Source organism: Anthonomus grandis, chromosome 17 (genome assembly GCF_022605725.1).
Source record: "Anthonomus grandis grandis chromosome 17, icAntGran1.3, whole genome shotgun sequence".
Taxonomy (NCBI): Eukaryota; Metazoa; Arthropoda; class Insecta; order Coleoptera; family Curculionidae; genus Anthonomus; species Anthonomus grandis.
In genome coordinates this window covers 17729785-17757307 of record NC_065562.1, presented here as the reverse complement: position 1 = coordinate 17757307, position 27523 = coordinate 17729785, and the positions used below count along the sequence as shown (strand labels likewise).

The window sequence follows — 27523 nt, the reverse complement described above, 5'->3', positions numbered from 1 at the left end:
ATACAACTCGTCGGACTCTTCGGAATGGGTCTTCTTCTGAGGAAGAGTCTTCATATGGGGATTGCACCTCTTCTCCGGATGACAACCCTTCTAAATAGTCAGCAAGATCTTGAAGCTCTGTCCTAGTCAACTTCTTTCTTGACATACTGTAAAATACCATTGGGATATAAATCACCCTATCAGAAAACCCACTGGGACACATATATCCTATAGCCAAATATTACACCCAAAATGCAAAAACCATCAAAATACTTTGCTATTATTGTATATGCTGAACTTACCTAAACAGATTGTTTCAAAAACCACACAAAAACTATTAAATTTGTAAAAAAAACAGTGTCAAAAACCAACAACGTGCTCGCTTTACGGCCTTTACAATCAGAATGACCTCCAAAAAGCGTGTCGCTGCCTGTCGAAAAATTGTTAAAACCTTAAAATACCCGCTAATGACAATTTCCATTAAAAACGGGACAGATAGCGTCCAGCAGAAATGTATGTTGGGATTTATTTGTCCCATTGGGGCCGAAAGGGTTAATTCATCCAGTTATTCAAGAAAAATAAAATTTTATTCCTATATCCCTCTAATTTTTAAAGTGAGACAAGGATATATAAATGAGAAGTCAACATTTCCTCCTATTTCTATATCTTTGTTTGGTTTTCTTAATAGTGTTCAGATCATCTGGAAATAGTGTTTTTCTCGTTTAATTTATCCAATTATTTAAGAAAAACATCACTTTATTCCCATATCCCTCTGATCTTTAAAGTGAGCCAAGGATATATAAATGTGATAATTCAACTATTTTTATTTTTTTTTTACATAGAGGATCTGTGCTATAGAACGTCTCACTCTAAGGTGATACTACCACATGTCGCCTATTTGAAATTCATCAGGTTCCCAAATAATTAATGGTAAATGGGCAGTTACTACCTTTACTAGTATATAAATCTGAGAATTCTGAATCCACTCGGCTACTCAATGGTTCCTAATTGATGAAAGTTTCTCAAGAATGTATAGTTTTTAATGATTTCATTTTTATTTTTATTGATTATATTTTTTAATGATGATTTTCAATGATCTTACGACACTACAAACCTAATTTATGAAATTGACAATTTAAAAAATGGTGTGACTGCAACAAGCTAACTTTAAATGTTCTTAAAACAAATGTCATGAACTTTAAATGCAGTTTGAGCAGAGTTTGCCTTGGAAACATTGATTTAAATAGTTTAAATGTGAATAAGCTCTTGGGAATAAGTCTTGACAACAAATTGAAGTTTGAAAGTCATATCAGATTATTGTGCAACAAGTTGGCGACTAATTGTTATGTCCTTAAAATCATAACAAGAGAATTAGAGTTTGGTATGGCCAGGAATGCATATTTTGCACTGATTGAGTCACATCTGAGGTATGGTTTGTGTTTTTGGGGTGCGTGTACCAATCAATGATTTATGAGTGTTTTTATCTTGCAAAAGGGCTATCAGATATATTTGCAAAGTAAGGTATAAGAGATTCATGTAGAGAACTTATTACTTATTACTTTATTTCTCGCAAAATCCTTACGTTGCCTTCTTTATTTATACTGAAAACAGTGTGCTTAATTCACAAAAAGTACAGAAATCTCAATGTTGGAGATAGGCACCATTATAGCAGCAGAAGGGCTAATGATGTGATTTTGCCTGTACCCTCAAACTCATTAATAAAAAGGTCATTTATATTTGATGGTAAAAAAACGTTTAATCATCTTCCGGTGGATATTAGGAAAGTGCAAAGTAATAAGAGTCTTTAGGAAAAGGGTTAAAAAATTGTTGGTTGCAAGAGGCTACTATGAAGTAAATTACTTCCCTTGAGTTTTGCTGCAAGAGATTTTCTTTTATGAGCATTATTTTAGTTGCTATTTTATACTTATGTATGATTTGTGTATTGTATATGTGTTTTTGTGTTTTTTTGCCATTCTTCCCATACAGCTTTGCCGACAAGATTATCTCTTAAGACAATAAAGCATATTTTGATTTGATTGATTTGATATGATGAAATCATAATGTTCAGAGCGGCATCCAGCAACAGGGAAATAAACATTTTCAAATTGGCACAAGTTACACACACCAGGGTTTGAGTTTACGTTAATAAAGATCTTTTTCTAAAGTATTATGTATTGCATATGTAAAATAAACAAGTGGAAAGAGAATGAGGGACTTTTCATTTAACCTTAATTTTACTTTACCTATGTTCAATAATTATTGCTTTGTATAACGTTTTCAGAAAGTGTTATTTTAAAATTTAAGACTCCTAAAGAGACCGAATAAATAGCTGTTAATTTCTATATACCTTTGTCGAAACTATTACAACTTCTTTTAATTTAACATCAGAGATTTCACAAGGAATGATTTGAGGGTAAAAACGTGCCTCAAAATTAAAGAAACACTATCGGATATTCCCAACAACTTACCGGCCTAACTTGACTCCTGCGACTCCCCAACTTCTCCACATCGTTAGTAGACAAAAACAAATGATGAGGACACACCTCGCAGGTGATCTTCAATCCGTTCTCTTTCGCAGCCTTAATGATCAGAATTTCCTCCTTACGCGCTACATGGCAGATATGAATCGGCCTATTGACCAGACTGGCCAGCAAAATAATGGCCGCGGTGGTCTGACTTTCGGCGTGGACGCATAACGGCGCCTTTTTAGGCCAATTCTTCAAGTGTTTGTTCCATACGGTCAAATCGTTCAAACGTAAAGTGGTGAACGTTTCGTTCAGGTACATTTTGAGGGCGGCCGCCTCGCTCGCTAACTCGCAAATAGTCGCGGCGTTATCGGAGGAGGCACCTAATAAAAAGAATATATATTTTAATTCCTAACCTACACTGTATTAAACTATTTTTTTTTTCAAGTCAAGGCTACTCATATACACAAACACTGGACCAATTGGGAAGGTAAGGAATGTTACCTAACATATAGGATAACTCTATTAAAGCCGCCATTTGTACAAAATTAACTAATAAATAAATGGTTAATTCTACTGCCTTCCTTCAATATATTTACTAAATTACATGCATTCCTTTATGCAATTTTAATTTTGGATGTCCATGTTTGACTGATATTCAAATGGCTTAGATCATAAATAGTAGTTATATTATTCCACAATAAACTAGTAAAATTACTCGTACTAAAGGTATTAAATAGATATTAAAAATCAAATATTAAATGGTTTAATCCATGAGAGAGAAGTTTAAATTTACTAGATCATTTTATATACAACAGATAAAAATATAGAAGTGATAAAATAGATAAAGCCAAAAAAGAGGCCAATAATTAAAACATAAAATCGAAATCTAATAAATCTAAAGACACGTGGGACTCAGTACAGAGCCATATGGGAGTCTCAGAGAATAATATCAAACTTTAGCTCTAATGATTTTATCAAATTGTTTCTTTATTTACTAATAAACATATTTCTTCTTATTTACAAAGTATAAATGTACAGTCTTTATAAATTTAGGTTCATAGTTGTGATGTTGATGGCATGTATGTTCTTAAACTTAAAAGAATTGTGTCAACGCATAAATAGAAAATTGAAGAAGATTGTGGACTGTATTTGAAAATTGTAAGTAGTTGCTAACGCAAGTAAGAAAATTATAAAAAAAGAAAAACGAATGTACCACACTACTCAAATGGGCACTTACCGAATAAGATAGTTGTGGTCTTCTTAACGGGGATCCCCCTAGTCCAGGCTCACCACAATGGTTTTTAAACCGACAATTAATTAAATTGTTTTAATGATTGACTTAGTACCGACACCAAAAATTTTACTTGGTTTTACCGTACAAAATACAAGTACTTCGAACTTGCACATCGTGCCCAGATAATGGGAGAAAAATGTGGTACATATTCCGCGCGAAATAAAGTAAAATTTGAAATTAATGATGCATTAACATATTGCTTATAAAACCTTAATAGAAGGGGATTATGTACACCCTATTTTCAGGCAATTGAGTTAATTCTTCCTTAAATTCCAATCAGTTGAATTAATTTACTTAATCCAAGCAGTTGAGCCATAGATACATATTTTGGGACAAGTCAGTAATTTTCTTCCTAAATTCCAGGCAGTTGAATCATTAATTTAATTTCGTTGTTGCAGGTAGTTGAGCACAAAAACTATGAGGGTAATTAAGTTAGAATTTATGCCAATTTTGCTTGGGATAATGTTTTTGCCGATCTCAAGAATTTTTTCCAAATAATTAATGTAGTGATTTGATTCGTCCAGGCAGTTGGACGTTTACTCCTTTTTAACTGTACGGAAAAATTGAAAAAAGCACTGGAAACTGTCATATGTCAATTCTCGTCTCGTCTGTCACCTCTCGTTTTTACAGTTAACTCTGATTGGTCAAAATTCTTTAATAAGAAGTTTGAGCTGAAATGTGAGTGAAAACTGAAGTTTTGCAAACGAATTGAGGCAATTTTTAGCATTTTTGGATTATTTTTGAAGGAATTATAAAGGCTTTCGTACTAGGTGTCCAAAAAATTAGAAAAATCTTCACAATCATCTTTGACAGCCTGTAAAAAAATCCTTATTGAAAATATTGACTTGAAATATTTAAAAAAATAAAAATTGAAGTTTTCCAAACGAATTGACACAACTCTGAGCAAATTCGAACCATTTTTGAGCGAAATATGAAGGTTTTTGGACTTGATGTCCCAAAAACTGGGGAAATATTCACCATCATCTTTGACAGCCTGTAAAAAAATCTTTAATAAAAATATTGACTTGAAATATTTAAAAAAATAAAAATTGAAGTTTTCCAAACGAATTAACACAACTCTGAGCAAATTCGGACCATTTTTCAGGGAAATATGAAGGTTTTTGGACTTGATGTCCCAAAAACTGGGAAAATATTCACTAACATCTTTGACAGCCTGTAAAAAAATGCTTAATAAAAATATCGACTTGAAATATTTAGAAAAATAAAAATTGAAGTTTTCCAAACGAATTGACACGACTTTGAGCAAATTCGGATTATTTTTGAGGGAAATATAGAGGTTTTTGGACTTGATGTCCAAAAAATTGGAAAAATTTTCACTATCATCTTTGACAGCCTGTAAAAAAATCCTTATTGAAAATATTATTGACTTGAAATATTTAAAAAAATAAAAATTGAAGTTTTCCAAACGAATTGACACGACTTTGAGCAAATTCGGACCATTTTTGAGGGAATTATGAAGGTTTTCATATTAGGTGTCCAAAAAATTAGGAAAATTTTCACCATCATCTTTGACAGCCTGTAAAAAAATTCTTATGAAAAATATTGACTTGAAATATTTAAAAAAATAAAAATTGAAGTTTTCCAAACGAATTGACACGACTTTGAGCAAATTCGGACCATTTTTGAGGGAATTATGAAGGTTTTTGTACTGGGTGTCTCAAAATTTAGGAAAATTTTCACCATCATCTTTGACAGTCTGTAAAAAAATTCTTAATAAAAATATTGACTTGAAATATTTAAAAAACTAAAAATTGAAGTTTTCCAAACGAATTGACACAACTCTGAGCAAATTCGAACCATTTTTGAGCGAAATATGAAGGTTTTTGGACTTGATGTCCCAAAAACTGGGGAAATTTTCACCATCATCTTTGATAGCCTGTAAAAAAAATCCTTATTAAAAATATTGCCTTGAAATATTTAGAAAAATAAAAATTGAAGTTTTCCAAACGAATTGACACGACTTTGAGCAAATTCGGACCATTTTTGAGGGAAATATGAAGGTTTTTGTACTGGGTGTCTCAAAATTTAGGAAAATTTTCACTATCATCTTTGACAGCCTGTAAAAAAATCCTTATTGAAAATATTGACTTGAAATATTTAGAAAAATAAAAATTGAAGTTTTCCAAACGAATTGACACGACTTTGAGCAAATTCGGACCATTTTTGAGGGAAATATGAAGGTTTTTGGACTGGGTGTCTCAAAATTTAGGAACATTTTCACCATCATCTTTGACAGCCTGTAAAAAAATCCTTATTGAAAATATTGACTTGAAATATTTAGAAAAATTAAAATTAAAGTTTTCCAAACGAATTGACACAACTTTAAGCAAATTTGGACCATTTTTGAGGGAAATATGAAGGTTTTTGGACTTGATGTCCCAAAAACTGGGAAAATATTCACTACCATCTTTGACAGCCTGTAAAAAAATCTTTATTAAAAATATTGACTTGAAATATTTAAAAAAATAAAAATTGAAGTTTTCCAAACGAATTGATACAACTTTGAGCAAATTCCGACCATTTTTCAGGGAAATATGAAGGTTTTTGGACTGGGTGCCTAAAAAACTGGAAAAAATTTCACCATCATCTTTGACAGCCTGTAAAAAAATCTTTATTGAAAATATTAATTTGAAATATTTAAAAAAATAAAAATTGAAGTTTTCCAAACACATTGACACAACTTTGAGCAAATTTAGACTATTTTTGAGGGAAATATGAAGGTTTTTGGACTTGATGTCCCAAAAACTGGGGAAATTTTCACCATCATCTTTGATAGCCTGTAAAAGAATCATTATTAAGAATATTGACTTGAAATATCTTTCTTAATAAAAACTGATGTTTTCCAAATAAAAATTGAAGCTTTCCAAGCAAATTAACACAATTTTGAGCAAATTCAAAAAAAAAAAAAGAATACATCATCCAGAAAAATGGGAAATTCAAGTAATTCTTTTCCAATTATTTAATGTAAGAACGATCCTTTAACCTCAAAAACTTCCAGAGTCAGAGACAGTTTCACCTCCAAGGATCCACATCCAAGCAGTCGCGATAATTTAGTTGAATGTATAGTCGTTAGGAATTAAATCGTGAATATCTGAAGTCTGATTAATTCCAGTCAGTAAAATCATGGAATTAATTTCATTATTCAAGACAGTTGAGACAAGGAGACATTTTTATCAGAATATTGACAAATCAGACATTTTAGTCAATTTTTTAAATTAAATTACGATAAAACGTATCCATAACCGTACTGCCTGGAATAATAATACAAATGTGAAAATTCTAAAGTCAACTGCCCGAACTTTTCCGAAAATTCTGGAAAAATAACTCAACTGCCTGGAATAATAAAATGGACTCAAATGCCTGGGATTTGACAATTTTTTATTACCTAACTCTAGTCTATTTTTTTCATTTATTCGTGGAATAAGAACTGTCGTACATTTTTTTCACTTTCTGTTATTAGTAAATGTACGGCATTTAGTTCGTGGTCTATATGAGGATTTCTGCATGTCAGTTGACTGTATTTATCCAATTTTCGTTAAAATTTAAAAAAAAATCAATTTTTATTCAATCGGTTTTACACATTCGACCCTGCTCGATAAAAACTACCTACATTTGATTAACAAGTTACATTAAAAAAAAATCCATCACATGCCCTCGGACTATTGCGGCTTTAGATCAAAGAAAACAAAGAAAGAGAGAGAGAGAGAGAGGGAGAGCCTTACCGACAAAGAGAGCATAATCGCATCGAGCTCCCTCTTTGGCCAACTTTTTAACTAAAAGAAAAGCCTCCTCGTCCACTATGGCCGGATCGGTGTTGGGCATGGCCAGGATCATGGTGATTCCGCCTGCCAGGGCAGCGGCCGTACAAGAACCATAATCTTCCTTATGGGTGGCACCCGGTTCTCGCACGTGCACGTGCACGTCAATAAAACCGGGCAGTTTCACCAAGTTTCTCGAGCTCATACAGTCGGTGTGGGTCTTCATTGGGGGCGCTTTGCCGATCAGACGAATCGCCTAAATAAGAAAAGGATTAAGTGGGGTTAGTAGTGGAGCCTTTGAATTGAACATTACTAGTTAAAAAAAATTTATTAGAAACCGAATACGGGCATTTCTCTTTTATTTTGGGCACAGAAGTCACGGATCGCCGTCCTGTTTTAATTGATTTTAGATGAAGGGGAGACTGGCCTAAAATGACATACCACTTTATTTTTGCTTATTAATTTTTTAATGTAAACATACAACATTATTAGTAATTTATAATACTAAAAGTTTATAATAAGAATATAACCTAATTTTTTTTAAATAAATGAATAATCCTGGCGAAAAAAATATAAAAAGAAATATGTAAATGTGTCATTTTACCCGAGCATACTTGGGTAAAATGACATAAGAAACTTACATAGGTACTAGCATTACAAGTTAAAACTAACAAAGTTCACATACACATTGTTTGCTTCTTTTAGAAATACCAGCACACTCACAATGTGCCCATTTCGAGCACGATTGACATTTAACCCATGTTTCCTTGGACTTGGACTGCCTATATTGTACAAACTGTTACAATATAGGCAGGGTGGATCATCTTCGTCGTCTTCATCTTGAAACAGCTCTTCATTATCAGAGTTTTCGTCCATTGGGACAAAGTGTTTGGATGCTACTATGGCAGCCTTACGTGTTATGCGGCTTTTACTTTGATTTGAATAACTTCTTTTAAACTTTCAGGGCTTTCAACTAAATGAGTTTAATTTTTTTTGGTTCGTTTGGCGGCTTTGCGAAATTTAGCAGCTTGTTTTTCCGCTTCTCTAGCTTTAAGTTTCTCTAATATTGAGGTACTCGTAAGCACTTTGGTTCCTTCTGCCTTCCGCTTTCTTGGGTTTGCTTGGAAGAACTTGGAAGAGGGGAAATGTCTTGTGGGCGAATAACTGAAATATTGTTTATATTCAATGAATGGTTAGCCACTTGAGTATCACCTTCTTGATATTTATCTGTGACCATTGCAGGGTTAAACAGATAATCAGGAAATATATCTGGGTTTAGCGGCCATATTCCTGTTTTCATAAACCCACTTACAGCATTTTGATTTGTAGCTGCTTTTCCGTATGCTGCAGCAAATAACCGGTCAATCTGATATGAAGAAACAGTTCTGCCTGGATGACATTTTAGCCATTTTGTAACTGATCATAAAATGTTATTAATGGCCCAAAAAAGCACACATCTAAAGGTTGCAGCCGGTGGGTGCAATGAGGTGGGAAACATATAATTTCTATTCCATTTTCTTTAACAAATCTTGTAACATCTAGAGTTTTATGGCTAGCATGACCATCAACCAGAAGTAACACTTTGAAGGATTAGAATATTCTCTAAAATGTTGCATCCATTTTAGAAAAATCTCGCCCGTCATCCAGCCTGTCTCCTGGGCTATGCCCAATGGATCTAAGGGAGCCTCGTCGGTCAGTTCCTTTTTCCAGGTTTTTCTGGGAAAAATTAATGATGGGGAATATAGGCTTTCAGCACTTGAAATTAAGCCAACTTGTTTTCGACCTTTGGTAGCAAGTATTCGGTTCGGTTTTTGGACAGTAGACAGGCCAGATTGAACCAAAGACAAATGCCGAGACACTGTTGACATAAAGTTATTCCGAAAAATACTGTTGCCAAGTTGGAGATTTTGTACCTATGTTGTTTTACCCTAGTATGTTATTTTAGGCCAGCCTCCCCTAAAAATGGGAATCTAAAAATGATGTGCTCAAAATGTATAATGAAGCTACAAATCAAATTACTACGAGGGGTAAATACATACCAAAAACAAGAACTTGGCATATTATTTCAATTAATATTTTATAAATGCTGGACTAAATATGCTGAATCAAATACAAAGACAATTAAAAGTTTATCACAACAGTGTGTCTTCAATGTTCCTAAAGCAAACTATTAAAGGTTAAATAATTAAACAAATTTTTTTTGAAAAACAACCCCGCCCCTGGAATATATATACTACTGGGCCAAGAAACGTCGTTATACAAATTTTGTGCAGGGTCAAAACTGATTTAAATCGAATTTTTGAAGATATTGAGCCTCATTGACCTCTGGGGCAAAATAAGTCTAGGTGTCCCTAAAATGCAAAATTTTCAAAAACAGCTCACTTTAAGTGAATGAAATAAATTGGAAAGTATTAAGAAATTGTTTTTTAATAACTTTTGTTAAGGGTCTTAGGTGATTTAAAAAGAACTTTTAGAGATATTGAACTTCACTGACTCCTGGTGCAAAGAATGTGATATTCAAGGCCAGGCGTCCCTAAAATGGAAATTTCTCAAAAATAGTCTATCTTAGATAAATAAAATAAACTGCAAAATATTCAAAAATTATTTCTAAGTAACTTTTGTTAAGGGTCTAAAATGATTTAATCGACACTTTTGGAGATATTCAACTGCATTGACCACTGGTGCGGAAAATTTGATTTTCAAGTCCAGGCATCCCTAAAATGGAAATTTCTCAAAAACTGCTTACTTTAAGTGGATAAAATAAATTGGAAAATATTAAGAAATTATTTCTTAATAACTTTTGTTAAGGGTCTTAGGTGATTTAAAAAGAACTTTTAGAGATATTCAATTGCATTGACCACTGGTGCAGAAAATTTGATTTTCAAGTCCAGGCGTCCCTAAAATGGACATTTCTCAAAAACTGCTCACCTTAAGTGAATGAACTAAATTGGAAAATATTAAGAAATTATTTCTTAATAACTTTTGTTAAGGGTCTCAAGTGATTTAATCAACACTTTAGGAAATATTCAACTGCATTGACCACTGGTGCACAAAATTTGATTTTCAAGCCAAGGTGTCCAAAAAATTAAAATTTCTCAAAAACTATCCAGGCTACAGTAATAAAATTAGCAGTAAAATATTAAGAAATATTACACTACAAGCTCCTTTAAGGGTTCAAATTAATTAAAATAGAATCTTTGGAGATATAGGCCTTTCAGTCACTCTGGAACCTAAAAAATTAATTATAGAGTCCATGGCTCACAAAAATTCAAATTTCTCAAAAACTGTTTATGTTAGGTAAATAAAATAAACCGTACAATATTAAAAAATTATTTCTAAGTAACTTTTGTTAAGGATCTCAAGTGATTTAAACAACACTTTTGGAGATATTCAACTGCATTGACCACTGGTGCAGAAAATTTGATTTTCAAGTCCAGGCGTCCCTAAAATGGAAATTTCTCAAAAACTGCTCATTTTAAGTGAATGAAATAAATTGGAAAATATTAAGAAATTGTTTCTTAATAACTTTTGTTAAGGGTCTAAAATGATTTAATCAACACTTTTGGAGATATTCAACTGCATTGACCACTGGTGCAGAAAATTTGATTTTCAAGTCCAGGCGTCCCTAAAATGGAAATTTCTCAAAAACTGCTCATTTTAAGTGAATGAAATAAATTGGAAAATATTAAGAAATTATTTCTAAGTAACTTTTGTTAAGGGTCTAAAGTGATTTAACGAGAACTTTTGGAGATATTGAGCTTCATTGACCCCTGGTGCAAAGAATATGATATTCAAGCCCAGGCGTACAAAAAATGGAAATTTCTCAAAAACTATTTGCCCTAGAATAATAAAATTAGCAGTAAAATATTAAGAAATATTAGACTACAAGCTCCCTTATGGGTTCAAATTAATTAAAATAAAATCTCTGGAGATATAGGCCTTTGAGTCACTCTTGAACCTAAAAAATTAATTATAGAGTCCATGGTTCACAAAAATTCAAATTTCTCAAAAACTGTTTATGTTAGGTAAATAAAATAAACCGTACAATATTAAAAAATTATTTCTAAGTAACTTTTGTTAAGGGTCTCAAGTGATTTAAACAACAGTTTTGGAGATATTCAACTGCATTGACCATTGGTGCAGAAAATTTGATTTTCAAGTCCAGGCGTCCCTAAAATGGAAATTTCTCACAAAATTCTCACTTTAAGTGGATGAAATAAATTGGAAGATATTAAGAAATTATTTCTTAATAAGTTTTGTTAAGGGTCTAAAGTGATTTAATCGACACTTTTGGAGATATTCAACTGCATTGACCACTGGTTTAGAAAATTTGATTTTCAAGTCCAGGCGTCCCTAAAATGGAAATTCCTCAAAAACTGCTCATTTTAAATGGATGAAATAAATTGGAAAATATTAAGAAATTATTTCTTAGTAACTTTTGATAAGGGTCTAAATTGATTTAAACAACAGTTTTGGAGATATTCAACTGCATTGACCATTGGTGCAGAAAATTTGATTTTCAAGTCAAGGCGTCCCTAAAATGGAAATTTCTCAAAAACTGCTCATTTTAAGTGAATGAAACAAATTGAAAAATATTAAAAAATTATTTCTAAGTAACTTTTGTTAAGGGTCTCAAGTGATTTAATCAACACTTTTGGAGATATTCAACTGCATTGACCACTGGTGCAGAAAATTTGATTTTCAAGTCCAGGCGTCCCTAAAATGGAAATTTCTCAAAAACTGCTCATTTTAAGTGAATGAAATAAATTGGAAAATATTAAGAAATTATTTCTTAATAACTTTTGTTAAGGGTCTAAAGTGATTTAATCAACACTTTTGGAGATGTTCAACTGCATTGACCACTGGTGCAGAAAATTTGATTTTCAAGTCCAGGCGTCACTAAAATGAAAATTTCTCAAAAACGGTTTATCTTAGGTAAATAAAATAAACTGCAAAATATTAAAAAAGTATTTCTAAGTAACTTTTGTTAAGGATCTAAAGTGATTTAACGAGAACTTTTGGAGATATTCAACTGAATTGACCACTGGTGCAGAAAATTTGATTTTCAAGTCCAGGCGTCCCTAAAATGGACATTTCTCAAAAACTGCTCACCTTAAGTGAATGAAATAAATAGGAAAATATTAAGAAATTATTTCTTAATAACTTTTGTTAAGGGTCTCAAGTGATTTAAACAATACTTTTGGAGATATTCAACTGCATTGACCACTGGTGCACAAAATTTGATTTTCAAGCCAAGGTGTCCAAAAAATTAAAATTTCTCAAAAACTATCCAGGCTACAGTAATAAAATTAGCAGTAAAATATTAAGAAATATTACACTACAAGCTCCTTTAAGGGTTCAAATTAATTAAAATAGAATCTTTGGAGATATAGGCCTTTCAGTCACTCTGGAACCTAAAAAATTAATTATAGAGTCCATGGCTCACAAAAATTCAAATTTCTCAAAAACTGCTCATCTTAGGTAAATAAAATAAACTGAAAAATATTCAAAAATTATTTCTAAGTAACTTTTGTTAAGGGTCTAAAATGATTTAATCGACACTTTTGGAGATATTCAACTGCATTGACCACTGGTGCAGAAAATTTGATTTTTAAGTCCAGGCGTCCCGAAAATGGAAATTTCTCAAAAACTGCTCATTTTAAGTGAATGAAATAAATTGGAAAATATTAAGAAATTATTTCTTAATAACTTTTGTTAAGGGTCTAAAGTGATTTAACGAGAACTTTTGGAGATATTGAGCTTCATTGACCCCTGGTGCAAAGAATTTGATATTCAAGCCCAGGCGTACAAAAAATGGAAATTTCTCAAAAACTATTTGTCCTAGAATAATAAAATTAGCAGTAAAATATTAAGAAATATTACATTACAAGATCCTTTAAGGGTTCAAATTAATTAAAATAGAATCTTTGGAGATATAGGTCTTTCAGTCACTCTGGAACCTACAAAATTAATTATAGAGTCCATGGTTCACAAAAATTCAAATTTCTCAAAAACTGTTTATGTTAGGTAAATAAAATAAACCGTACAATATAAAAAAATTATTTCTAAGTAACTTTTGTTAAGGATCTCAAGTGATTTAAACAACAGTTTTGGAGATATTCAACTGCATTGACCACTGGCGCAGAAAAATTTATTTTCAAGTCTAGGCGTCCCTAAAATGGACATTTCTCAAAAACTGTTCACCTTAGGTGAATGAAATAAATTGGAAAATATTAAGAAAAGATTACACTACAAGCTTCGTAAAAGGTTCAAATTAATTAAAATAGAACCTCTGAAGATATGGGCCTTTATTTACCTTTCGACCTAATAGTGTTTTAAAATTATAATATGAAAAGTTAGTAGATATCTCATGCGACAATTATTCCCTGACAGAGAACCTGAATCGCGACAAATTATTAATTATGTACTATGTAAGAGTACTTATGCTTCTGGCTAACTTGTTTATTTGCAATTAACTAGGAACTAATTTTGTAAATTGGCAAAGAAACATTATTTATTATTATTAAGGTTTCTTACTAAATTTTAATTCCTATATTAAATGTTGCAATTGACATATGACATCGTAAATCCTATTGATTTCTACATGTTTGATTTCCCGTATGCGACGCAATAAATTAAAGCACGATCGATAAATATTATCCATAGAGGGATTAAAGGAAATCCGTCCTTGGCATAAAAGTTAATGTTTTTATGACAACTTGAAAAGAAAACCGCTTTATTAGTAACAAACAAAAACACTAGATTACAAACAGATACTATAAAAGAAAAAACCGTGTGCTTATCAGCAAGCATTTTAAACCCACTCGAGATTTTCAGCGAAAAACGGGAAATGATCTAACCGGATCTGAATTGCATGTTTATTGACTCACCTCTACTAGTAACTTTGTACATTTGACGTCAGTCATCAACGGTATCGAATAATCGATGGCCAACCTTCTAGTCCTATAACCGTGGGTCATAAAGGAGGACACCCTTCTAGCCCCGCTGTTCCTCATCGGGATATTGATCACCAGATCGAACTGCTTTTTCGATAAAAATTCGGCCAAGTGTTTTAGCTCATTCTCGCTCGCTATATCGTCGATGTTCTCGAAGGTCCATTGGACCGATTCCACCTGAAAAGACGTGTAATATTGCGTATATTATATATTTTTGGGGCATATTATTCATCTGTATCGTCAAATTTAATAGATATGCGTAAAGGGTTGAATTATAGATTCTAGAGCCAAGTATGAATAAGATATGATGAAAAGTGGGTCAAATGTTAATTTTTTACAGCAGCTCATTGCTAAATCACGTCGAGGATCGTCTTGCAATGTAACTTTTCTTATGCACTTATACCCCACTTTAATATTAACATAACTCTAGAATTTCGAAACACTATTACTTCTTACTGTCTTACAAATGTAACAAAGTAATGTATCAAATATTTAAATCACTGCTATGAATGAACAATCAAAACCGATTTATACGATTTTTACCATCTGATAAGTGATTCGAGATGGTATATTGCCTTAATCACACTTACACTCGAGTTTCAAGTCACTCAGTATAATGTCGAAATAACCGCATAATAAAAACGTTATTATTCCAGACCCTTGGATGTGTGGAATCTCTGTAATTATAGAGTGATTGATCCAGAGTGAGTTCAGTTGGTTGGAGGAATTATAGTCACTTCCAGGCAGTTAAAAGCCTGGACGTGAATGAATGTTACTTTAGATTTAATGGCTTTAACTGCATAGAAGAACTAAAAAAACAGGTCCAGGCTGTTGACAAATAAATTGTTAAATGACTTGGCATATTTGTATTTATAAACCCATTTTTTAGAGAGTATTGTGGAGGACTAACGGAAGTTATAAATGAAAATCAGTGTAATATGCTATAATTTATTTTTTTCCAACAAAATGACCGGTAACACTCCTAATCTTGTAAAATTGGGAATCTAAATGTCAGATCATTGGTTGCTCACTATTATGCCTTACTCGATCCTTATTTATATATATTTTTTATAACGAAGGCTTGGTTAAGACCCGACATACATATCTACTAAAAAAATTAAAATTCAAATGTATCCCGTTAAAATTATTTAAGGGAGTCAACTTTTTGGGCCCTCGTTGGTCCCTATATTAGGCAGATGTATAACAGGGCTGCCTACTCTCTGGGCTATATATTCATGAAATTGACGAGGACTAAAAACCGGGACTTTTGAATTATGAAGGTCCTAGGGAATATTTGTTCACGTTTATAAAAGCTAAAAAATATCAGAACATACAGTCAATTGTGCAATTCCACTTCATTTTATCAGAGGATGAGATACTACACTTTGATGTAGTCAAATCTACTAAATAAAAAAAAAATAATATTGTTAATGCATTTTTCATTAAATAACAAATAAAATTAATCCCACCACTATGACTCTGATCTCTAGTTATTTAATCTATTTTTCAAAACTTAACTCACTTATCAGCTACTTGAGCACCTATCGAATACATTTAAACAAACTGCAATGCCCGAATCAAATAATCAGTTATTTAAGGAGCAAAGTGACACACACCATCTGAGTTTTCTCCAACGTTCCGAAATCAAGAAAAAAAGCCCCTAATCATCAACCAACCGTTCTCACAATACCCACTTAATCTCTAATCTCACCCAAACCGCGATTATCTCGACCAATATCACTTAATAGCGTTTTAAGTGCCAACTAATTTGCGTTCACTCTCACTCGTTGTTCTCCAATTCGCTGGTGATGGGGTGTCGCGTGTCAAAGCTGAAAAAAGTGCCCAAAAGAACCCTAAAAGAAGGGTCGGTGATCAGGGATGAACATGACGAGACAGTTGTTGAGGGTGACGGTGCTTTTAGTGAGGTGGATTTAATGGAAAAACGCGAGGAGGAAGTGATTCGGAAGGACCTGGACGAGACCCCGGAACTGTTCGTGCTGAATAACGTGTTGTTCGGGACGAGGTTCTTGAGGAATTATCGGGAGTAAGTGTAATTTTGAGGGAAAATCAACTTTATGCTAACGAAAGATTGAAAATTTCTGTTTAAATTCCGAAAATCCCGGTATCTTATCAAAATTTGGGATATGATCGAAGTCCGTTTTAAGTGTGCGTGCTAAGCGAGCAAAGGTATTAATGACTGCATTTTTCGTTTGAATTGTATTGTTCACAAACAACCTGGTATTATTTGGAATTATATATTTTTTAAGCCAGTTTGTTATTTTTAAAGTTGAAGTCATTTTAAAGGCAATTACTCGTTCCTTTTTAAGGGATATGATGCCATTTTGTTACTTTTCTAGGCACTTGAAGTAATTCCAATCGTGTTTTCTTTGGAAAATAAATATCTTAATTTCTTTCAGGCATTTAAAGTCCTTCTATAGAAATAAAACTATTTTTCCTGACGTCTGAAGTAAGTTATTTATTTTTATAGGTAGTTGAAATGTATTTTTTTTTTGTGTAAAACACTTCTCATTTATTCTTACTTCTTTCGTGGAAATGAAGGCATTTCCCAGGCATATGGAATCACTCTAAAGACACTTTCTCATTCTTTCCATTGGAATGAAGGCATTTCCATATTTTTCCAGGCAGTTGAAGTGTCTTAAATTATTTTTTTATTGGAAAATCATTTCTTATTTCTTCCAGGCATTTGAAAGCATTCCCTTACTTCTTTTAAGGAAATAAAGGCATTTTCCAGGCTTATTGAATCATTCTAAGGACTTTTTCTCATTCCTTTCATTGCAATGAAGGCGTTTTCATATTTTTCCAGGCAATTGAAGTGCCTTGAATTTTTTTTTTATTCGAAAATAATTTCTTATGTCTTCCAGGCATTTGAAGTTATTTTCTCACTTCTTCCATGAAAATAAAGTCATTTTTGAGGCACATGGAATCGTTCTAAAGACACTTTCCATTGGAATGAAGGCATTTTCATATTTTTCCAGGCAGTTGAAGTGTCTTAAATTATTTTTTTATTGGAAAATCATTTCTTATTTCTTCCAGGCATTTGAAGTCATTTTCTCACTTCTTCCATGAAAATAAAGTCATTTTTAAGGCACATGGAATCGTTCTAATTTCGACAATTTCCATTGGAATGAAGGCATTTTCTCATTTTTCCAGGCAGTTGAAGTGCCTTAAATTATTTTTATTGGAAAATCATTTCTTATTTCTTCCAGGCAGTTAAAGTCATTTTAGAATTTACTTAATAGGTTTGTTTTTCTAAAAGTGAGGTACCAAGGGTTGATTCTTCGTCAATTTTAACGTAAAAAATACCCTCTGAAGGCTCTAAAATTACCCTGGAAAACCTTTACAAACCATTTTTCCATTTGGAAGATTTGTCTTTTACTGAGGCATTAAAACCCAGAGAATCCAGACTTAACCGAATTTCTGTTTTCAAATCTGTCCCTCAACGGTATATGTTCTTCTGTATCTGCTATTTGTTACTTCGAAATAGTGAAGTGCATTCTACCAATTGATGAAGAGTATCAAACTCCAACTCAACTGCCTGGAATAATATTATCACTTTTTCCAGGCAGTTGATGTAGAGCCTTCACTTCTTCTCTTTGACTTAATTTTTTCACTCCTTTCATTGAATTAACGTCATTTTCCAGGCAGTTGAACTCATTAATTGCGATCCTTTGTGATTGATAACTTTTGTGCATCTTATCCCAATACTCTTAGACAATTTTCTAATAACAGTTGCTTCAGAGTTGTACGACAAAACGTAAATGACCCCCCTATGAGGCAACTCTTTGTTTCACATCGGCGAAAATTCCCGATTAAGCAACCACACAGGGAAAAACATGATTTTTTAATTTTCGACGCTTATCTACCTTAAAAGGTGCCATTAAAAAACCTATTAGCTGATTGCTTAATAGCTTTTAATAAGTTATTAATTAATCATAGTGTTGCTTGCTTGGCCGGGGTTTTTTTTGACTCCTGAGTGCTTATTATCTGCATATCACTTTTTGACATATCAAGTTCAATGTATGTTCTCAATATTGTTTATTTCTCAGCGACATTAACAAGGTGTACCGACAAATCGAGAAAACCGACGACCAGTACTGGGAACCCGATTTGGTGATGGCCAGGGCGAATAGGAACATGATCTTCCGCCCTATGCACGGCCCCAAAAAGGATGTAGCGGAGCCCCTGGTCACCCGAAGAATCTACGTCCCCATGAACGAATTCATCGGGGTTCACAACCCTTTCGACGACGATTCCCCGGGGGGGTTAATGGGGAACGGTGATAGCAAGTATCAAGTGACAATCGAGGAGGGCAAAAGAGACGGTAAGAAATGGCGAAGGAGCGCCCCCACCAAAAGGAAAATTACGAGGGGGGTTTTTGTTTAAAGGTTATGTGAAGCTGCAAAGGATCAACGTGGAGCACGAGTTTCCCAATACGAAGGACACGCTATCGGTGATCCAGTCGTCCCATACGTCTGGCAGTAGCGACACCGAGTCCACGGGAACCTGGATGGGAACCGAGGAAAATCGCCAGCTGGTCAATGATCAGTTTGAGGAGGGGACTTTGGACGATTGTTTCGTTTTTCGGTAAGAAATTTCTTGAAGTTTATTGAATTAAAAATTTCGGTTTTTCCTATCGATTTAAATGGCGTGAATCAAGTCAAAAAGGGAGGTCAAATTTAATGGGACATTATTTCTTATTTAAAGTCAAAACTAATTTTGTCCCTTAAAATTTGGAGTGTGACCCACTGGCCGCATATGGGCATGCAAACGTCCTAAACGGGTAGGCAACACTCGATACAGCAGCCCTCAATACAGTGGTTTAGTACAGGGAAAAAACTGGACAAAATTCATTTTTATTTAAATACGTTTGTTTATATTCTCATGCTTCCTATAGTCAATGATAAGATTAATTATTTAGCAACGAGGAGCTTTTACTTGCCTAATCAAATTATGTCAAGTGTCTCTTGCTATTCATAGCTTTTAGAATAACAAACAGTGCAAAAAGTCTCCACCTCCCACTCATGCTCCTTAAACAAGTAAATTTCGTCTAAAATCAACCTCCCATTTATTCCAGGCGTAACAAAAAGGCGGACGTGGACCTCGACCTGGAAGAGCTCGACCACGAGAACCTAAACGACGACGACGTGTACGACATAATTTCCTACCTGCCTCCGAAGAAGTTCATGCAATACTTCCAAAGTAAAGTGTTCAAAGAAAACATCAAAGAACAACTCGGTTTGGTGCAGTACGAGATCGACCGGGCCCAAGTGGACAAACACTCGCCCGGCAAAATATTCTGCAATTTACGTGACGGCAATGGCAATTGTTACCCGGTGGAGATCGTGCCTTGCCTGAAGTGCACCTGGCCGAGCAGGCAAACTTACGATTTTACCGCGAAACATTCGAACGGGAAGTTTCGATGGCCCACGGACGAAATGCTGAAGGAGTTGACGAAGTTACAGTGTGCCTTGGTACCCAGCAAGAAACTCCTCAAAGGAAACTCGATCAGCAATAGACCTAATAATAGAAGTAAGTACTACTATTGTTGGGGCACAAAAGACTTTCATTAAAACGAACTTCCTTCCAGGCGACTTGGAGTGGGAAATCAAGTTTCCACTAGCAGAGAGCTACTTGGAAACGGTCCTGCGACCGGAACAAATAAAATGCTACTTGGCCCTACTAACATTATTCAAAGAGCACTTGGAGCCGTACACAAAAGGCCACGGGGTCACCCCTGAGCACCTGCTCACCCTCATCCTGTGGGAATCCGAGAAGAGTTATCAGGGATGGCCCGAGCACCGCCTAGGCCTGAAACTCCGCGACATAATAACCCACATATCGAACAGCTTATGCCAGAGAAACCTCAAAGATTTCTTCATAAGGAACAGGAACTTGCTTAAGAACGTTTCCAGGAAACACCTGGAGTTTGCCAACGAACTATTTCATCGAGTCAAAGAGTCACCGCTGACGTACTTCATAAGGGCTTTGAGGAACATACGGCACACCACCGGATCGTTTTATCCGCCGTTGGACTATAAGGCACTGCTGGATATTCTTTATAAAACCGATTGGCAGGAGGTGAACTATTTAACGTTGGACGATGATAAAAGCGAGTCAAACCAGGAGAGGAAACCGAAGTTTCGGGACGCCGAAAAGCAGCTGGCTTACGTGAAAGAGCGAGAGCGTCGCAAGAAACTGATGAAGCAGAACGAGATGAAGAGTCATTCGGGGCAAAACGGGCTGGTCAGTTATAGCGTGGCCCATGCGGAACGTAGAGGGAGCTGCGACAGTATCGATATAAATGTAAGTAAACACTTTTCTTCAAGTCCAAAAAATTCAACTTTTTCCTGGATGTTTTACAACTTTAGGGCCATCTTAGAATTCCTCCAACTGTCTAAAGTATTTTTTTGTATCATGTAAGAATTGGCAATAGTTAATGTTTTGTTGTCAGTGAGTCCAAAGCTCAATAATCAGTGTAAATTAATTCAAAGAATTAAGCTCTCATACAATAGTGTCTTTTTTTCTGGATTTGGAGTAAAATTGATACTTTGGGACATTTTGGGCACTTTTACTTACTTACTCGAAACCTACTTATTATGGTCAATTTCTCGCAAAATGTCAAAACTGTTTTTGTCCCTTAAAATGGGAGCTGTAACCCACTGGCCAGATATGGCCACGCAAATGCCCTAAGTGGGTAGGCAACACTTAATACAGCAACCCTCGATACAGTGGTTTGCTATATGGAAAAAATAGGTCAAATTTTATTAATATTTTAATTAAAAGGTATTTTAAAAGTGATGATTTAGGTAGCAAAGGAATTACATTATATAGAACTGTCAACTGTTGGACCATAAACAATATTTTCAGCGAATTTAATTCTGAATTCAGGACAATTTGTTTCATTCAGATATTTTGAATAGTTTTTCAGAAAAATTAAGTTTAAATGACGAAAAGTAGGTTTAAGGTACGTCAGGGTTTAACGTTGGACAACTTGGCAACATTTAGTTGGACTTTTTTGCACCCAACATCTTTTCCAGAGAATTTCATTCTAAATCCATGGCAATTTGTTTCATTTAAATATGTTGAGTACATTCTGAGAAAATCGAGTTTAAATGTTAAAAAGTCGGTTTAAAATCTTCAAGATGCACTACTTTATTTAAGTCTGGATACCCTGGAAAATTTTGGGTGGAGACTTTTGGACCCTAAACAACATTTCCAGAGAATTTAATTCTGAATTTAGAGCAACTTGTTTCATTAAAATATTTTAAGTAGTTTCTGAGAAAATCGAATTTAAATGTTAAAAAGTCGGTTTAAAAGACCTCAAGATGCACTACTTTATTTAAATCTGGATAACCTGGAAACTTTTGGGTGGAGACTTTTGGACCTTAAACAACATTTCCAGAGAATTTAATTATGAATTTAGAGCAACTTGTTTCATTAAAATATTTTAAGTAGTTTCTGAGAAAATCGAGTTTAAAAGTTGAAAAGTCGGTTTAAAAGACCTCAAGATGCCCTACTTTATTTAAGTCTGGATAACCTGGAAACTTTTTGGTGGAGACTTTTGGACCCTAAACAACATTTCCAGAGAATTTAATTCTGAATCTAGAGCAACTTGTTTCATTAAAATATTTTAAGTAGTTTCTGAGAAAATCGAGTTTAAATGTTAAAAAGTCGGTTTGAAAGACCTCAAGATGCCCTACTTTATTTAAGTCTGGATAACCTGGAAACTTTTGGGTGGAGACTTTTGGACCCTAAACAACATTTCCAGAGAATTTAATTCTAAATCTAGAGCAACTTGTTTCATTAAAATATGTTGAACAGTTTTTGAGAAAAATGTCTTTTGAGGGCAAAAAATCGATATAAGAGACCTCAGGATCCATTACTTGGTGTAACTCTGGAAACTTTTAAACCTTAAGCAACATTTCCAAGAAATTTAATTCTGAATTCATGGGAATTTGTGTAATTAAAATAGCTTGCATAGATTTTGAGAGAGTTGAATTTAAATGGCAAAAAGTCGGTTTAAAGGACCTCAGGGTGCACTACTTGGTTTAAGTCTGGATAATCTGGAAACTTTTGGGTGGAGACTTTTGGACCCTAAACAACATTTCCAGAGAATTTAATTCTGAATCCAGCACAATTTATTTCATTAAAATATTTTGAGTAGTTTTTATAAAAATCGAGTTTAAATGGCAAAAAGTCGGTTAAAGAGATCTCAGGGTCTACAACTTGGCTTGAGTCTAGTCTGGATTATCTGAAAACTTTTGGTTGGAGACTCTTGAACCTTAAACAAAATTTCCAGGCAATTTAATTCTGAACCCAGAGCAATTTGTTTCATTAAGATCTTTTGAGTAGTTTTTAAGAAAATTAAGTTTAAATGGCAAAAAGTCGGTTTAAGAGACTTTGGAGTTTAACTTTGGATAACTTGGCAACTTTTGGTTTGACGTTTTTGAACCCAGAGGAACATTTTCAGAGAATTTAATTCTAAATCCATGGCAATTTGTGCCATTTAAATATTTTGAGTAGTTTTTGAAAAAATCGAGTAATAATTAGAATTTTTAAAATACGTCATTTATAAAAATAACAAAGCTTTACTGAAGTCAGTGTAAAAAATCCATATACGTTTTTATGAATAATTCTTTTAAAAACTTTTGGAAATGTACATAACTTGGTTAAAGGTCTATAATTATTTGTATGTAATACATGGGCACTATTATATTATTCTCCAAGATTATATAAATTGAAGATTCCTGGTCTGATAAGGGAACTGCAAAGTATAAAGAAAAGGAGATAGAAGTATGTTTGATTGATGATTTAATGAACTTTAAATAAACAATACGCGACATAGGAAACGTCTTTTGTGATTTATTGTATGCAAGTTTAGCAGTTCTTAAAATAACCGTTTTCTTTATTTATTTAAACACTGTTACACGTTTATTTTAACGTAAATCTGGTCTGTTTCAGTGGGAATGCGAGCAAAAGTTCCACAAGCAAAAGAAAATCGCCCTGCTAAAGTTCTTTATCGACCATCACATGGATATGGCCAGGGTAAGCTTGAAAATAGCCACTTTAAAGCAAACCCTACTGTACCTAAAACAGGCCCGACATCTGGCCAAAATCCTACAATCCGAAACTGAACTTTTCCCCGAAGAAAGTCTCCGATTACTAGAGGAGATTAGAGTAGAAGAGGATAAAGTGATGGCCACCATGGAGGAGAACCTGCGGAAGTTTGGACACACTGATGCCCCAGAAATAGATGAAAAAGAGGACGAGGAGGATGAAGAAGACGTTTTGTCCGGACTGGATGACGTGGAAGGTTTTGAGGAGGAGCAGGAGGAGGAGGAGGAGGAGAAAGACGTTTATGCAGAAGTTATCAGGCAGATTAGGCAAACTAAGATTAATTTGAGGGCCTTAAGTAGGCAGTTCAATAGTAGTTTTATCGAAGGTGACTGAGGAGTGAAGCGTTCTAAAAAGGTGTTTTAGTGTACAGTTTAACGGGAGGGAGTCGAAGTATTTATTAGTTGATACACGCCCTGGACTGTTCCTCTTGTTGTAGTGATTTCTTACTTATTCCAGAGTTTTGCGGACGTGTCATTTTTATTTCAGGCGTTCGGGGTAATTTTTGACTTTAGTCCAGGCATCTGACGGCACTTCCAGGGGTTTTTTGGTAGGAATTCGAGGATTTCTGAGGTAATTTTTGAACTTATTCCAGGCATTTAGGGAAATTTAATTTTTTAGTCCAGGCATTTGGCATCGATTTCGATTTTATTTCCAGAATCTTGTAAATAAATTTCCGGTGCAATTTTTCACTTTTATTCCGGGCATTTGCAGTCTCTTTCAGTGATTTAAAGGTCGATTTCTCGATGTCTGGATTTGGGGTAGTCCAGGCATTTGAAGCAATTTTTTAAGTTTCTTCCTGGAATTTATTTTTTTTTATAATCCAGACTTTTGTGGTAACTCTTAAATGAATTTCAAACATCCAGTGCAATTGTCGTTTTTATTCCAGGTATTTAAGGACCTTCCAGACAGTTATTGCAGCGATTTTAAGATTTCTGGAGCAAAAATTGCTTCAGGAAATCCTCAAATGCCTAGAATAAATTTCTAAATTTATTACAGGCATTTGGAGAAATTTTTAATTTTAGTCCAGGAATTTGGCATGATTTTCAATGTTATTCCGGGCATTTGATGCCAGTTTAACTTTCTTAATGAAATTTGTATCTTCCAGACTTTTAGGGTAATTTTTGAATAGATTGCAAACTTCCCGTGCAATTTTCACTTTTATTCCAAACATTTCTTGGTGCAATTTTAAGATTTCTGAAGCAATTTTCGAATTTATTCCAAGCATTATTCCATTATAGTCTAGGCCCTTGGAATCAGTTCCAGTTTTACTCCTTGCATTTGACTCCATTTTATGTTTATTCCTGGAATTTGATCCCTTATATCTCCTGGACTTTGGGCTTAATTCCTGAATAAATTTCAGACTTCCAGTGCAATTTTCAATTTTATTCCAGGCATTTGAATTCTCTTCCAGGGGTCTAAAGCAATTTTAAGATTTCTGAAGTAAAGTTGCTTCAAGAAATACTCAAATGCCTGGAATAAATTTGGAATTTATTCCAGGCATTTGGAGAAATGTTTTATTTTATTTCAAGATTTCAGCATCATTTTCACTGTCATTTGAAGCCATTTTAAGGTTATCTCCGGGACTTTTCAGGCAATTCCTGAATAAATTCCCGATTTCCACTATTTTCGCAACTTCCTGCCTTCCCAAGACTTTCCTCAAAGTGGACTCCAGGCTGTTGGAGTCACTTGAAGCTTCACCCTCAGTGAAATTATATATATTTATTTATTATTTTCTTAGCTGTTTAATATTTTTTAATTTGCCAATAAACACGCCACTCATTTTATATGAAAACATGCTAAAAATGCCTGTTATAATCGAAATCCTTGATATATGACTGACAGGTACTTGACTACGCAAACCGATTTCTGCGAATCGTATATTTATTTATTGTAAATATGATGTAGATAAGTCTGTGATTTTTTTTTATAAATAAGATAAATTATACTTTAGAAACGTGAGTGAAAAGTTTGATTTCTTACCTTGACCCCGTGCTCGTTATAAAAATCGGCGGTACCCAAACTGGCCGACAGTTTATAGCCCAACTTCTGTAACGTCCTCATGCTGGGCAACAGTTCCATTTTATGCTAAACAAAAACAAATATACCCAAAACGGTTTATATAATAAATAGACAAAAGTACCTTAAAACTACCCACGGACAACAGAATCGACTTTTTCGGTATCCCGAAGCCGGTACTCATCAGGGCCTTCAAATAGGCCTCGTAGCGGTTATCGCCGAAACAAGCGACCTCACCTGTCGAGGCCATTTCCACCCCCAACATCACGTCCGCCCCGGCCAAACGGGAGAAGGAAAACTGCGGCACTTTCACCCCCACTTTGCCGCAACCCCCGAGGACGTCCACGGGTTCCACGTGCTCCCCCACTATTACCCTGGTGGCCATAGCGACGAAATCGTGGTTCAAGGTTTTCGAGACAAACGGGAACGATCTGAAATGAGTGTGTGGTGTTTTTGGAGGTGGTACTCAAAAACTGTTTGTGCTATAAGAAACGTTAGTATATCAAATTGGTCCTTGGAAGATTCCCTGACTCCTGGTATAAAAATTATTTTTCTAGCTGAATTACAAATGGCTCTGGCTCAAAAAGTGTTTGAGCTACAAAAAAGTTTAATACATCAAATTGTTCCTCCAAAGATTCTCTGCGTAAGTCCTGTGTGTGTATTTAAATTGTCTTCATATTCAAAGGGTTTCAGCCATTTCTGGTGGGCATTATGCCATTGAATTCGAGACCCATAAGTTTGACGCAAGTAAATCGGCTTGATTCATTTAAAAAATTGAACCCATAAATGCACAATGAAATATAATGTTTGTTAACGGTGCTGAAACACAGATCAGAATGGTAGATACAGTTTTTTGTAATCTTAAGGCAACTGAGCCTGAACCTCATCGAGTACACTCGATTGACTATCTCTCTCTCTCTAATTCAACTGTCTGTAAGAAATTAATATATTCTTACATGCAATTGAGCCTGATCCTCATCGAGTACACTCGATTGACTGTCTCTCTCTCTCTCTCGCTCTGATTCAATTGCCTGTAAGAAATAAAAATATTCTTATAGGAAATTGAACGTGAACCTGACCAGTTGGTCGAGTAGACTCGACTGTCCGTCTCTTTCTCTCTCAGGCAGGAAGGAGCTATATAAAAATTGATTTTTTCGAAATCAAACTAAGTATACCAGCGTCTTATTCTGATCATCTAGATTACGAAAACACCGGGTTATAACAGGATTCGAGCAGAACTAAGGGAATGAGAGAACTTTGAAAATCCTGAAAAATTCGTTTTCGACGTCCGTTTTTGAGGCCAAAAATGGGCATCAAAAATGCCATATCTCAGCTATTAGAAGAGCTAAGACCTTGCGGATGGTCTCGTTGGATTCAGAACGACGAAACTAAGACAAGACCGTTGGAATTTTCCCGATAGCTCCCATAGAAGCCGAGATATCGACCTTCAAAGTTTGGGTTTTTTCATTTTTCGGGTATACCCCCCCGTATCGAATTTTTTCACCAAAAATTGATTTTTTTCAAAATCAAACTAAGTATACCAGCGTCTTATTCTGATCTTCTAGATTACGAAAACACCGGGTTATAACAGGATCCGAGCAGAACTAAGGGAATGAGAGCACTTTGAAAATCCTGAAAAAGTCGTTTTCGACGTCCGTTTTTGAGGCCAAAAATGGGCATCAGAAATGCCATATCTCAGCTATTAGAAGAGCTAGGACCTTGCGGATGGTCTCGTTAGATTCAGAACGACGAAACTAAGACAAAACCGTTGGAATTTTCCCGATAGCTCCCATAGAAGCCGAGATATCGACCTTCAAAGTTTGAGTTTTTTCATTTTTCGGGTATACCCCCCCGTATCGAATTTTTTCACCAAAAATTGATTTTTTTAAAAAT

General features: G+C 34.4%; 2 protein-coding genes across 4 annotated transcripts in view; one reads left to right on the top strand and one right to left on the bottom strand.

Moving 5' to 3' along the window:
* LOC126746370 (CAD protein) overlaps positions 1-27523 on the bottom strand; it is a 73767-nt gene that overhangs the window by 16809 nt on the left and 29435 nt on the right. For all 3 annotated transcript variants that reach the window (XM_050454599.1, XM_050454600.1, XM_050454601.1), the window contains exons 11-15: positions 25755-26061; positions 25595-25699; positions 14411-14653; positions 7485-7776; positions 2448-2827 (exon numbers count right to left, since the gene is read on the bottom strand). In XM_050454599.1, the coding sequence (XP_050310556.1) occupies positions 2448-2827; positions 7485-7776; positions 14411-14653; positions 25595-25699; positions 25755-26061 (1327 nt within the window). The remainder of the gene's footprint in view (positions 1-2447; positions 2828-7484; positions 7777-14410; positions 14654-25594; positions 25700-25754; positions 26062-27523) is intronic.
* Positions 16069-25573, top strand: LOC126746371 (uncharacterized). The gene is made up of 6 exons (XM_050454602.1): positions 16069-16520; positions 18544-18818; positions 18883-19081; positions 19572-20026; positions 20085-20800; positions 23459-25573. The coding sequence occupies exons 1-6, from the start codon at positions 16285-16287 to the stop codon at positions 23945-23947; spliced, it is 2370 nt and encodes a 789-aa protein (XP_050310559.1). The 5' UTR covers positions 16069-16284; the 3' UTR covers positions 23948-25573.

Coding starts and splice junctions, on each gene's coding strand:
- LOC126746371 (XM_050454602.1), top strand. CDS start 16,285: ATGGGGTGTCGCGTGTCAAAGCTGAAAAAAGTGCCCAAAAGAACCCTA. Junction 20,027..20,084: donor CAATAGACCTAATAATAGAA/GTAAGTACTACT, acceptor ACTTCCTTCCAG/GCGACTTGGAGTGGGAAATC. Junction 20,801..23,458: donor GCGACAGTATCGATATAAAT/GTAAGTAAACAC, acceptor GGTCTGTTTCAG/TGGGAATGCGAGCAAAAGTT.